The sequence below is a fragment of the Parasteatoda tepidariorum genome, chromosome 12, assembly GCF_982258835.1.
Source record: "Parasteatoda tepidariorum strain Cologne lab strain chromosome 12, Ptep-v5.0, whole genome shotgun sequence".
Lineage (NCBI taxonomy): Eukaryota > Metazoa > Arthropoda > Arachnida > Araneae > Theridiidae > Parasteatoda > Parasteatoda tepidariorum.
The window spans coordinates 37,626,925-37,640,477 of record NC_141766.1 but is presented as its reverse complement, the minus strand read 5'-3'; the positions used below and the strand labels follow the sequence as shown (position 1 = coordinate 37,640,477).

Below are 13,553 nucleotides of genomic sequence, written 5' to 3'. Positions count from 1 at the left end.
TAAGTTAACAATACTTGTTAGCTAATCGACTATCTCCATCTGAAATTACGTTAACAATAAGTCAACAATACATTGCTAGCTAATTGACTATCTCCGTCTGAAAATACGTTAACAATAACGAAAAAAAAACCTATTTTTTATCAATAGTTTATTAAAACCCCCGTGTGGTGTCCGGGGTAAAATTGCACCAACGTATTCCCGGCGTGTCGTAAAAGGCGACTAAATGGGTTGAGAGCAAGGCCAATCCCCTTGCCTCATAAAAAAAATCTACCGATTCAGAAAACTCAAAGAAAAACTTCAGGACCGGCACTTCGTGGACGACCTGGTTATGCACGAAAATGACCTGGTTATGCTGTTAGTACGAAATCGGACATGATTTTTGGAACATGGAATGTTAGAATATTATACAAAGGAGGTGCAGTGAAAAAACTAACTGATGTTTTCTTGGAGTACAAATTAGATGTACTGGCTGTTCAGGAAATGAGGTGGACGGGAAGTGGAGTAATGGACAAGCGAAATTACAGTATCTACTATAGCTGCCACGACAGATTACACCAATTTGGAACTGGTTTCACCGTCAACAAAACAATCACAGACAAGGTGATTGAATTTAAGCCAGTGAATGAAAGAATTTGCAGAATACGAATCAAAAGAAGAACGCATAATATCTCAATTATTTGTGCCCATGCCCCCACGGAGGACAAGGCGGATGAAGTTAAGGATGGATTTTATGACCTTCTTGAAAAGACACAAAGTGAATGCTGTTCAAATGATGTGAAACTGCTCATGGCGACTTCAACGCGAAGATTGGCCACGATACAAACATGAACAGATTTGCTGGAAATGAAAGCCTACATGAAGAGACAAGCAAAAATGGCATCCGACTTATTAACTTTGCCATTTCTACAAACATGGTAATAGGGAGTACAACTTTTAAACACAAAAACATACATAAAGCCACTTGGAAATCCCCAGATGGATTAACCCAAAATCAAATAGATCACATGCTTATTGATTTAAGACATAGAAGCAGTCTTCAAGATGTTCGGACATACCGCGGTGCAAATGTGGACTCCGATCACTTTTTGGTAGCCTCAAAAATACGTCACAAGGTAAATAGATATTATCATAAAAGGAGAGATAATAACGACAAAAAGATTGACATTGAGCAGCTAAGGAAGACAGAGGTAATAAAAGAGTACCGAAAAGAACTAAAAAGCAAGATTGAATCGAGTGTCGAAACTGAGACTGTGGAGACTGTGTGGCAGTCTCTTAAACAAACCATAATTAATGCGTCTGAAAAAACAATACCAGAAATGCAAGGAAGGAAAACCACCTCTTTGTTTGATGAAGAATGCCATTACGAAAAAGAAGAATGAAGCGTATAAATCCATGATCCAGAAACGCTACACTAGGAGCGCAGAAGAAACATATAAAGAACTGCGAAGAGAAGAAAAAAGAATACATAAGATGAAGAAACGAGAATATATGGAAGAGGTATATAAAGACATTGAAAACTTAAAAACTCAAAAGGAAGCAAGAAAATTTTACCAACTGATAAACAATGTCAGAGCAGACTTCAACCCCAGAACAATAACCTGTAAGATGAAAAACGGAGAACTTACTCGAGACCCGGATGAAGTTCTAGCCCGTTGGCGTGAGCACTTCGTAGATTTACTAATGGGGAGAGATAGAGAAGAAGATCTAAACACTTGTAACATGCTGCCAACCATGAGTACTGAAGGTGAAGCCGTAGAACATAATACACCTACTCCTTACGACGTGGAAATAGTGTTGAGGAGGCTAAACAATAATAAATCCGCTGGACCTGATGGCTTAAAAGCCGAACTTTTTAAAATTTACAAAACGAAGCTAAACAAAGCTATATATAGCTTAATTTGTTGTATATGGACAAAGGAACAAATGCCAACTGAGTGGGATGAAGTATCTATTTGCTCTATATACAAGAAAAGTAATAAACTCGAATGTGGAAACTACAGGGGAATTACCCTTCTAAATATTGCGTACAAGATCTTCTCCATTATTTTATGCAAGCGATTGGAGACCTACACTTCAGGAATCATTGGAAATTACCAGTGCGGATTCCAGAAAGGAAAAACAACGACTGACCAATTGCACACTATCAGGCAGATCTTGGAGAAAACCAAAGAGTATAACATTGAAACATACCACTTATTTATTGACTTTAAAGCTGCCTACGACAGTATCAACCGAGGAAAACTGCTTGAGGCTATATTGGAGTTTAACATCCCAAAGAAGTTAATCAGCCTCATAAGAATGACACTCAAAAGAGTATTGTGCAGAATAAAAATCTCGTCAAGTCTCTCTGAACCTTTCTTCACCGAAAAAGGCCTGAGATAAGGTGATTCCCTTTCTTGCCTGCTATTTAACATAGCTTTGGAAAAGGCCATTGGAGAAGTTTCTACGGCCTCAGAAACCAACTCAAATCCAAGCTCATCAGTGTGAAGACAAAGTTAAACATCTACAAAACTTTAATCAGGCCTATAGTTACGTATGGAAGTGAGTGCTGGACCCTAAAAAAAACAGAGGAGGAAAAACTGCTAATTTTTGAAAGAAACATTTTGAGGAAAATCTTTGGATCTCTTCAAGAGAATAACGTAAGGAGAATTCTTTACAACCACGAAATTTACAAAAAATTTGACAAATTCGGTGGGACCGACATTGTGTGAACTATTAAAGCATCACGCATTTGTTGGCTGGGCCACCTCTTCAGAAATTCTGATGCCGTTCCTGCCAAAGAAGTGACTTTTTCCACAATTGAAGGGACGAGACGTAGTGGACGACCACCTACAAGATGGATAGACGACGTTGAAAAGGACCTCAAGCTATTGGGAGTCAACAGATGGCGGGCCGTCGCACCGGACAGGGCCAGATGGAGGAAAATCTGCGAGTCAGCCTTGGCCTGTGAAAGGCTGTTGCGCTTATGAAGAAGAAGAAGAAGTTTATTAAAAATGGATGTATAGGATATTTATATTGGGAGATTCAATTTATCTAATATTAACTCCTAAAGTACTATAAAGATAATAAAATTTGTACGTTTTATTTTTTATTAAATATGTGAAATGTCATTACTCAAAAAATATTGAATAAAACTTTTAGGAGTTGATACACAATAAACATATTTTCTGTCAATCAATAAAATGCAATAAAAGAAACTGAGTTGTCTACCTTGATTCCTGCTGCCTTGATTAGCCCCGACTGAAAATAAACGAGGACGATAATGAAAATAATACACATTTCTTGTCAATAGTTTATTAAAAATTGAAGTATATGACATTTATCTTAAGAGATTCTATTTATATTATTTTAACACATCTAATATTATAAAGAAAATTAATTCGTTTTAATCTTTATTAAATATATATAATGTCATTGCTCAAAAGACAATAAATAAAAGTTTAGGAGTTTATGCATAATAAAGATATTTTCTGCCGATCAAAAACATGTGTTAAAAGAAATTCAGTTGTCTACCTTGATTCCTGTAACAATGATTACGTCCGTCAAAAAAGGAAGAATAACGGTAGTGAAAAAATGATAAATAATTTTAGGAATAAATTGATATAACGATGATTTCATCACAATAGTTTACTATGAAAAGAACGAAGGTTTTTTACACAGAGGGATTCAAAATATCAAGTATTAATACGAGTAATGTTAGTAGATAATAAAACTTGTATGTTTTAATCCTTATTAATCATATAATATAATTAATTATTCATAAGGCCTTTGCTGAAGAGATAATAATTAAACTTTTAAGGATTGAGGAGTTTATACTCTGCAAAAGTATTTTCCGTAATACAATAAATTGTAATTAAAGAAACTCGGCTGTCTTCTTTGATTTCTGTACCCCTGTTTCCCTCCGTCTGAAAATAAAGAGCAACAATAATGGGAAAAAAACTGCATATTTTTTTATTCCAGTTCATCAGAAATGGAGGAAAGAGATATTTATTGATATCTTGAGAGATTCACTGTATAAAATTTTACTACGTCTAATATTAATCGATAATGTATGTTCTTATCCTTATTAATTATATAAAATCCCATTGCTTAATAAATAAACCTTTTGGAATGCAAGATTTTTATACACTGTAAAAATATTATCTGTTAACCGAAAAAGAAACTCAGCGGACTACCTTGATTTCTGTAACCTTGATTACGCCCTCCTGAAAAAAAAAAGGAATTATCGTAATGTAAAAAATGATGCTTTATAAATAAAATGATAAATAATTTCAGGAATAAAATAATATAATCATGATTTCATGACAAAAGTTTATTAAAAATAGATGTAAGGGAACCTTTTTTATTGAGAGATTCAATATTTCAGGTATTAACACGCCTAATATATTAGTAAATAATAATTGTTTAATCCTTTTTTTAAATATATCATGGCTCATAAGATAATAAATAAACTTTTAGGAATGTAGGAGAGCACAGGAAAAATATTTTCTGTAAACCCTATGAATTGTATTAAATATATTGCATTTGTAAAAAAAACCTATTATCAGCTATTCACCTTGATTACTGTACTCTTGATTACTATACTCTTTATTGTCTTCGTCTGAATATAAAAAATAATGATAATGAAAAAGGTACACATTTTATATCAAAGTTTATCAAAAATAAAGCTAAAAAAATATTTATTGATTTTGAGAGATTCAATATATCAAATTTTAGCATGTCGAATCTTAATAGATTATGTATTAATTTTATTGCTAAATAGAAAATAAATGAACATTTGGAATCGAGGAGTTTATATACAATAAACATATTTTCTGTCAATCAGTAAGATGCATTAAAAGAAACTCAGTAGTCTTACCTTGATTCATGCGGCTTTGATTATCTCCGTCTGAAAATAAAGGTTAAGGATAAGATGATAATATATTATTTCTTATTGATAGTTTATTAGATAAAGAATTATATGACATCGATAGAAAGAGATTCAATTTATACTAAATCTTTCAATACTATAAAGATAATTAAATTTGAAGGCTTTAATCCTTATCAATTATATATAATGTCATTGATCAAAGGACAATAAACATTTAGGAAGGTAGGGGTTAATACACAATAAGCATAATTTCTGTTAATCAATAAAATGTATTTAAAGAAACTGAGTGGTCTACCTTGATTCCTGTAGCCTTTATTACCTCCGTCTGAAAATAAAGAACGACGATAATGTATCAATAGTCATATCATTTCGTATCAATAGTTTATTACAAATGGAAATACACCACATTTATATTAAGAGATTCTACTTATCTCATTTTAATACGTCAAATGCTATAAAGTTAATTAAATTTGTATGTTTTAATTTTTATTAATTATATATAATGTCATTGCTCAAAAGACAATAAATAAACCTTTCGGAATGTAGGATTTTATGCACATTAAACATATTTTCTACCAATCAATAAAATACATTGAAAAAAACTTAATTGTCTACCTCGATATCTGGGGCCTTGATTATATCCGTCTGAAAGTAAAAGACAACAATAATGAAAATAATGGATATTTTTAATTTATACTTTATTAAAAATAGAAAAAGGGATATTAATAATGAGATATTCAATTTAACACGTTTAATAATGTAATATATAATTAAAATTTTTGTGATCTAATCCTTGTGAATTATGTGTAATTTCATTGCTTAACCCCTTGGGGACGGGTGATTCAGAAAAGCATTCGTACAAAATCAGAATGAAGTTGCAATTAAATAAAAAACGGTAACTTAAATGTAGTCGTTACTAATTTGACAGACGTACTTTGCTTTTATTTTAATTATTGTTAGTTTAAGCATATATATAATCAATATTAATTCAAAGTATAACTAAATAGTTTTATTTTGAACAAAGTAATGGTGAATTAAATAAATCAAAAATTTATAACTCCGCCTACAAATAAACTGCTAAAGAAATACTTTGATTACCAGTTTTATCTTCTTACCCTGATTGATACGGTTTTTTGCTGTCACGTATTTGTGACAGTCGGCGCGAAAGGGTTAAAGAGCGATAAATAAATCTTTAGGAAGTTAGAAGTTTATACATAGTAAAATCTTCTTTCCTGTTAATCCAATAATGTTTATAGCAAGAGCCTCAGTTATCTACCTTGATCCCTGTAACCTTGATTTCGTCTGTCTGGAAAAAAAAGAAAAAAGGTAATACAAAAAAGTGTATTTTATAACAAAAAGTATAAATAATTTCTGGAATAATGATTTCATAGCATTAATTAATCAAAAAAAAAGAAAGAAGGGATTTTTATATAGAGGGATTCAAAATATCAGGTATTTATGTGTATAATATATTTGTAAATATAGTAGATAATAAAACTTGAATATTTTTATCCCTGATATTTATATACCATAATTAATTGTCCAAAACACCTTTCCTTAAAATATAATAACTATTCCTTAGGATGTAGGAGTTTATACACTGTAAAATATTTTCTACCAACCCAATAAATTGTATGAAACAGAACTATAACTGTCTACCTTGATTCCTGTACCCCTGATACCCACCGTCAAAAAATAAAGAGCAATTATAACGAAAAAACAGAATTTTTTTTATCAAAGTTTATCAAAAATATAAGAAACGGATATTTATTCACATATTGAAAGATTCAATATATCACATTTTGCAAGTCTATTATTATTAGATCCTGTACGTTTTTATCCTTATTAATTATAAAAAGTCCCTTTGCTCAAAGGTCCATAAATAAACCTCTAGAAATGCAGAATTTTTATACACTGTAAAAATATTATCTGTTAACCCAAGGAGTTGTATTGAAAGAAACTTAGCTAATTACCTTGATTTCGGTAACCTTGATTACTTCCGTCAGAAAAAAAAGAATAACGGGAATGTAAAAAATGATATTTAATAACAAAACTGATAAATAATTTCAGGAATAAAAAAATATAATGATGATTTCATATCAAATTTATAAGAAAATAGAAGTAAGGTATATTTTTTAGATTCAATATTTCAAGCATTAGCGCGTTTAATATTAATAGATAATAATTGTTTAATCCTTATTTTTTATACCATTGCTCAGACGATAACAAATAAACTTTCAAGAATGTGGAAGTTTATACGCAGTTAAAATTAATTCTGTCAACCCAATAAATTGCATCAATGTATTGTATTTGTAAAAATTGTATTATCAGCTACCCAAATTGATTACTGTACTCTTGATTACTTTTGCCTGAAAATAAGGAATAATAATAATGAAAAAGGTACTCATTTTATATCAAAGTTTATCAAAAATAAAGGTAAGGAACATTTGCTGATATTGAGAGATTCAATACATCAAACTTTTACACGACTAATGTTAATAGATTATGTATTTTTTTTATCCTTATAATTTAATTTAATATCATTACCCAAAAGATAATAAACAAAACCTTTACGAATGTAGGTGTTAATATTCAATCAACATAATATTTTAAATCATTAAGATGTATTAAAAGAAACTCAGTTGACTACCTTTATTCCTGTGGCCCAGATTATCTCCGTTTGAAATTAAAGGACAACGATAAAGAAAATAATACATATTGTTTATCAATAGTTTATTAAAAATAGAAGTACATGACATTCATTGTAAAGGATTCCATTTATCTAATTTTAACTCGTCTACTTATAATAAAAAGATAATTAAATTTCTACTTTTTAATCTTTATTAATTATATATAATGCCATAGCTCTAAAGACAATAAGTAAACCTTTAGGAATGGGTAAGAGTTTATACACAAAAAACATATTTTCCGTTAATCAATAAAATGTATCAAAAGAAACTTAGTTATCCACCTTGATTCCTATGGCCCTGATTATTTCCGTCTGAAGGTAAAGGACAATGATAATGAAGATAATATATATTTTTAATCAATTGCTTACTAAATGGAAGTAAGGGATATTTATATTGAGAGATTCGATTTAACATGTCTAATACTGTAATAGATAATTAAAGTTTTTGTGATTTCATCCTTGTTAGTTATATATAATTATATTCATCAACGAGCGATAAATAAATATTTAGAAACGTAGGAGTTTTTACGCAATAAAAATCATTTTTGCTAGCCCACTAAGTTGTATTACAAGAAACTTAGTTGTCTACCTTGATTCCTGTAACCTTGATTACGTCCGTCTGAAAAAAAAAAGAATAATGTCAATGTAAACAATTATATTTTGTAACAAGAGTCATTAATAATTTCATGAATAAAATGATATATTGAAGAATTCATAACAATAGTTTATTAAAAGGAGAAAGAAGGGAAATTTACATTGAGGGAATCAAAATGTTAGGTATTACTGCGTGTAATATTAGTAGAAAATAAAACTTGTATGTTTTAAACGGTATTGATTATGTAATTTAAATAATTATCCATAATGTCATTACTTAATATATATAAATTAATAATTTAGGGATGCAAGAGTTTATACAATGTAAAAATATTTTCTGCCAATCCAATAAATTGTATTAAAAGAAACTCAGCTGTTTACCTTGATTCCCTCCGTCTGAAAATGAAGAAAGATATTGAAAACAATGCATGTATTTTATCAAAGTCTATCTAAAGTAGAGGAAAGGGATATTTATTGACATATTGAGAGGTTCAATTTATCAGATTTCAAAGCGTCTAATATTATTATATAATGTATGTTTTTATCCTTATTATATAATTATATAAAGTCCCATTTGCTCAAAAGTAAATAAATAACTCCCTAGGAATGTAGAAATTTCACACACTGTAAAACATTTTCTATTAATGCAAAGAGTTGTATTGAAAGAAACTCAGCGGACTACCTTGATTCCTGTATCCTTGATTACCCCCGTCTAAAAATAAGAAAAAATGAAAATGAAAAAAATTATAAGAGTATATTTCGTTTAAATAGTTTCCTAAAAATAGAAGTAAGAGTTAAGGGATTCTATATTTAATGTATCAACACGTTTAATATTAATATATAATACTTGTTTAATTTTTATTTTTTATATATGTCATTGGTCAAAAGACTATCTGTAAGCCTTTAGGAGTGTAGGAATTTATACACCGTAAAAATATTTTCTGTCAACCAAATAAATTGTATTAAATGTATTTTATTTGTAAAAATTGTATCTTCAGCTATCTATTTTGATTACCGTACCCTTGATTACCTTCGTCTAAAAATGAAGAATGATGATACAAAAGGTATACATTTTCTATCGAAAGTTTATCAGAAATAAAAGTAAGGCCGTAAAAAATATTCACATCTGCAAAAATATTTAAGCTAGATTAACGAAATTTTATGCAGTTATTTCAAATAACAGCAAAAGTAATCGATAAAAGTCACAAGCTTATTACTTGATGTTCTAGGATAGGGTGTTCAAAAATACTTGTTCTTTTTCGTAATTTATTCTCGGTCTCTCAAACTTCAGAAAGCTTTAAGTTAGCAAAGTATGAAAAATAGCATTTAACTAAATAAATACTTCTAAATTTACAAAATATTCCTCTAAGTATTTCTTGAGTTTTTCTCAATTTGAACATTTTCTTCAATTCAAAAAAATAGCAAAAACTAAAAGCGCCTCCTCCATTTTGTAGGGTATTGTATTGTATAAGATAATGTGTATATATATTTTAATAACTTTTTTTAAGTTGTTTTTCTCCACTCTAGCCCCATAAGTCAAGGGACGACCCGCATCATGAGATTTTACGCCGATTGAATTTCTCTAAAGGTTTTTATTTAAAGTATACTGTTTATACCAATATGTTCGCAAACATTTAAACTTTTCAAAATCGATATCTGAAATGAGCACGGTATCTATATGATTCAGTTGCATTTATGCAAAAAGATTTTTAAAAATATCAACAATGCGTATGTTCTAACAATGCTGTGGAGTTTTTGTACCCAAATGTCTTTTCCTTATTCATATCCCTATACTAAGCACTTAATGAAATAATAAAAATTTAGAATTTTCAGAATGTGCTTTATTAGAATTACTTTTTGTGCAAATTTTTAGGCACCATGTGCAAAAATCCGATTTTTTTTACTCATAAAATAAATAACGATATTTTGGAGAAAAATATTAAGATTTTTAAAATCAAAACTTACCATTATATCTTCCATCACCTGAAAAACAAGTTTATGTATATGACACTTTTCTGTTTTGAAGATATTCTATATTTACAGTAGATGTATTAATAACCATCAATTATATAATGCAAAAAATTTAAAATTCTTAGCATTATTCACTCATTATTATTTCTGTAATTTAAAATTATGACCGAAGTCAGCCAGTGGACTTAGTTTAAAATATATTTCTTTTTTTCTTCAGTTTAACCATTTACCGCCAGTGTTCTTTCCTGCTTACCCTCCAACTACTCCTTAATTTCAGAAAATATTTGTCAAAGTGGAAACAAACGAATTAATACCATATTAACCCCTTGCACTATGATGTCACCTTTTGAGGCACCCTCTACAGCCAATTTTCTAAAATTAAGAATTTTTATGCCTTAATAAATAGCCAAACTATTTTACGAAATTTAAAAATTATATAAAAATACTGTATTATGCATTTTAAATTTTATCATGGAAGCTGTATTTTTGTTCAAGTTGAACTATATGATCAAGTAGAACTTTAATTTAATTTTATTTATTACTCTATGGTTTTATCAAAACATTGTATATAACTACTTAGTCATAATTTAGCAGTCCCCTCCCTATCATCATGAATGCTCCTTTTACTCCTTAAAAAAAAATATATAAAACTTTTAAAAAAATAAAAGCTGCTTTTTTTTAAAAAAAAAAAAACTCTTTATGGCTTCTCTAATAAGAAATTGTGTTTCAACATCTAACTACTGAGTACAAAAAAGAAAAAAAAGAAAAAAAGAAAAGAAAAAAAACAGCAGGCGTTTTTTCTTAAAATGTTGCCTTTTTCACGTATTAAAATTTTGCCCTAACAGGGTAGTGAGTATCTGCTCAGAAAAAAAGAGGTGATGACTGTGATGTTCTTCATCACGCATTCTCTATGCACACGTATAGCATCCATTAGTTACTTAAGCATTTTTACTTTGTTAACTTTCATTTTAATCTCTCTATGTAAGCTATAAGCTAATTCTTTCATCTTGATATCTTCCGATTTAATGCATTGAATGCTTCCAGAAGTTTCAAGTTGTCAACAAACGAAAATTACCATTTGAAAAAATTATTAAATATCTTCTTTCTTGAATCGTCTGAATTATGTCCTTATATAAAAGAGTGATTGTTGATATAATGTGATAGGCATGAAAATAGTTGACCACTTGGATGCACCCATTATTTTCGAAGGAAGCTATAACAGATATATTTATATATGTATATAAAGCTGTTTGATGATTATTTTTTTAAAAGATTACTTGTGAAATATTAAGGTTACAGTTGCCAGACAATATGATTCTAGTGTTTATATGATAGAAAAGTAAAGACGATCGAAATGGAAAGTATCAATGTCATTTTGAGGTTACTTTTCTACAATCTGTGATTCCAGATTTTCTACAAATTCTAAACTGATTCGTTTGTAGTTTATTTTTGGAAAATATAACAATTTATTAGACTCATTTTATTCATCACCCCTTATTAAAATATACACTAGTCCAGTGTACTAAAAATTTATGCAAATTAAATGTTTTAGAATTCAAGTGAAAGTAACAGACAATCATGTTCACTAGTTTTGCTACACTAGATTAGTTTTAAGCTTGCATGTTTGTTGAGATAAAAAAAATAGTAACATCTTTTGTGTTTTACTGTTAACTTTGATATTTAATGTTTAAAAAATATTTCCAGAAAACAATAATTGGATATGAAATAATTAGAAGACGGATAAGTTTGATAATTGCTCTTTAAATTGGTAGTGATGTAGATTTATTTTAAGAAAGTTCTTCTCATTATAATTATTACTTTATTTTTACTAAAATATTTCCCTTTGACCTGACAAAGCGGCAGTTACAAATATAACTCACACTCATGGCTGCCAATTTCTCACACTTTTGGCTGGAAATTATTCTAAAATTTATGCTTTGAAGCTTAATATTTGAATTAACAATACTTTATTTCATTTAATTAGGTGATAGTAAAATTATATTCGAAAAGTAAAAACAATTTTCCAACACTTAAAATCATGACTGCCTATCTAATAGATATTATTTAAGCATCATTGGTGATTTTTTTAAACTAGACACACCTCGAAATAATTGTTTATGAAGATGATCTCAGCTCAAAATGAGCATTCACGAAAATTAACATGGATATTTCAGAGCATGGGCATTGCCTTATTCCTTTTTCAAAATTCTTGAAGTATTTTTTTCTCCTTTTTATGAAAAAAAAAATCAACAAATTAATTCAAATAATTTGAATGAATTCTATTTGTATAAATCACTTGGAACATTTAATTAAATGATTATTTTATTAAAATGCTTCCGAAAGTCAACAGTTGCTTTTACAAAGGTGCCACCAGAGCTACGAATTTATAATAGTGGTAGCAAATATCGTCGAATATTAAATATTTGACTTCTTTAAAATTCGTTTTTTCCTGAAGTATTTGGCGGATTTCTCTTAAATTTTGTATTTTGCTATAAAATTACAATCTTTAAAATGAAGTAAAAATCTGTATACCTTACTGTTAAATTTTTTTTTACTATTAGTAGATAGAATAATAAAAAATAATAAATAAATATTGAAATTTTTGTTTTGCTAGGAATCATCTTCGAATAATAAATATTTCGTAAAAGTTATTTTTTGTATGAAGGTATATTTGGAAAAACGAATTTCATAATTGTGTGTGAATATTTTTCTTTTCTCTTAAAAAAATCTAGAGCTATGGTGAGATACACAAAAAATAAAATTAGCATTAAGGGGCTATTGGCCCCCTCTTGAGGATGAAAGGAAAACATATGGCACGCTTAAATTAACAGCGTGCACCACTTACGTAAATAATGAAAAAATTTAATTTTTTGCAAAACTTGACTAGATAACAATCTAGGGAAAAAAGCCAGCAAAAAAAACTTACCATTACATGATATGAAGCAAACAGCGATGACAAAAATCATTAAAAACATTTTAATTAACGAATTCATTTCGCTATTAAAACAATTCAGGCTTTCCGGTAATGAACAGGAATAAATTTGTTTAAATACTCCCCTTAAAACTGGATAGTAAGTTTATGTGAGAAATGTGTGTTTACTGCAACATATCATTCTCTAATGCATTTGATTAGTGCAGGTGTTCACACTTTTATCAAATACTCCTAATTGAGAAATTGTTCAATCAGTTTTGATTGTCTTCAAATGTCTGTGAATCTTACAGAGTTAACATGAATGTATCACACGCACGAACGCTATGCACGAAACTATTACACACATTACAAAATATAAAACATAGAGAAAAATAGACCTTTTTTCAATTACGATTGTCTTATGCTTCATCTTTTTCTGTTTTACGGTAAACAATTAAGTGGTAATTATCCCCTTAACTTGTGTGCTCCAGTTAATTCGATTATTATTAATTAAATTG

General features: G+C 29.0%; 1 protein-coding gene across 22 annotated transcripts in view; it reads right to left on the bottom strand.

Annotated features, from left to right (window-relative positions):
- The window catches only part of LOC147801033 (uncharacterized), a 14,958-nt gene extending 1,615 nt beyond the window's left edge, over positions 1-13,343 (bottom strand). The window contains exons 1-12 of one of the 22 annotated variants that reach the window (XM_087155642.1): positions 13,051-13,275; positions 10,119-10,136; positions 8,836-8,865; positions 8,535-8,549; positions 8,150-8,178; positions 6,844-6,874; positions 6,147-6,176; positions 5,486-5,515; positions 5,166-5,195; positions 4,859-4,888; positions 4,176-4,205; positions 3,211-3,240 (exon numbers count right to left, since the gene is read on the bottom strand). In XM_087155642.1, the coding sequence (XP_087011768.1) occupies positions 3,211-3,240; positions 4,176-4,205; positions 4,859-4,888; positions 5,166-5,195; positions 5,486-5,515; positions 6,147-6,176; positions 6,844-6,874; positions 8,150-8,178; positions 8,535-8,549; positions 8,836-8,865; positions 10,119-10,136; positions 13,051-13,117 (370 nt within the window). In that variant the 5' untranslated portion in view covers positions 13,118-13,275. Of the gene's footprint in view, positions 1-3,210; positions 3,241-4,175; positions 4,206-4,858; positions 4,889-5,165; positions 5,196-5,485; positions 5,516-6,146; positions 6,177-6,843; positions 6,875-8,148; positions 8,179-8,534; positions 8,550-8,835; positions 8,866-10,118; positions 10,137-13,050 lie in introns of all 22 variants that reach the window. The other 21 variants (XM_087155644.1, XM_087155648.1, XM_087155655.1 and 18 more) reach the window with 21 other exon arrangements.
- Between the last annotated feature and the right edge of the window lie 210 nt (positions 13,344-13,553).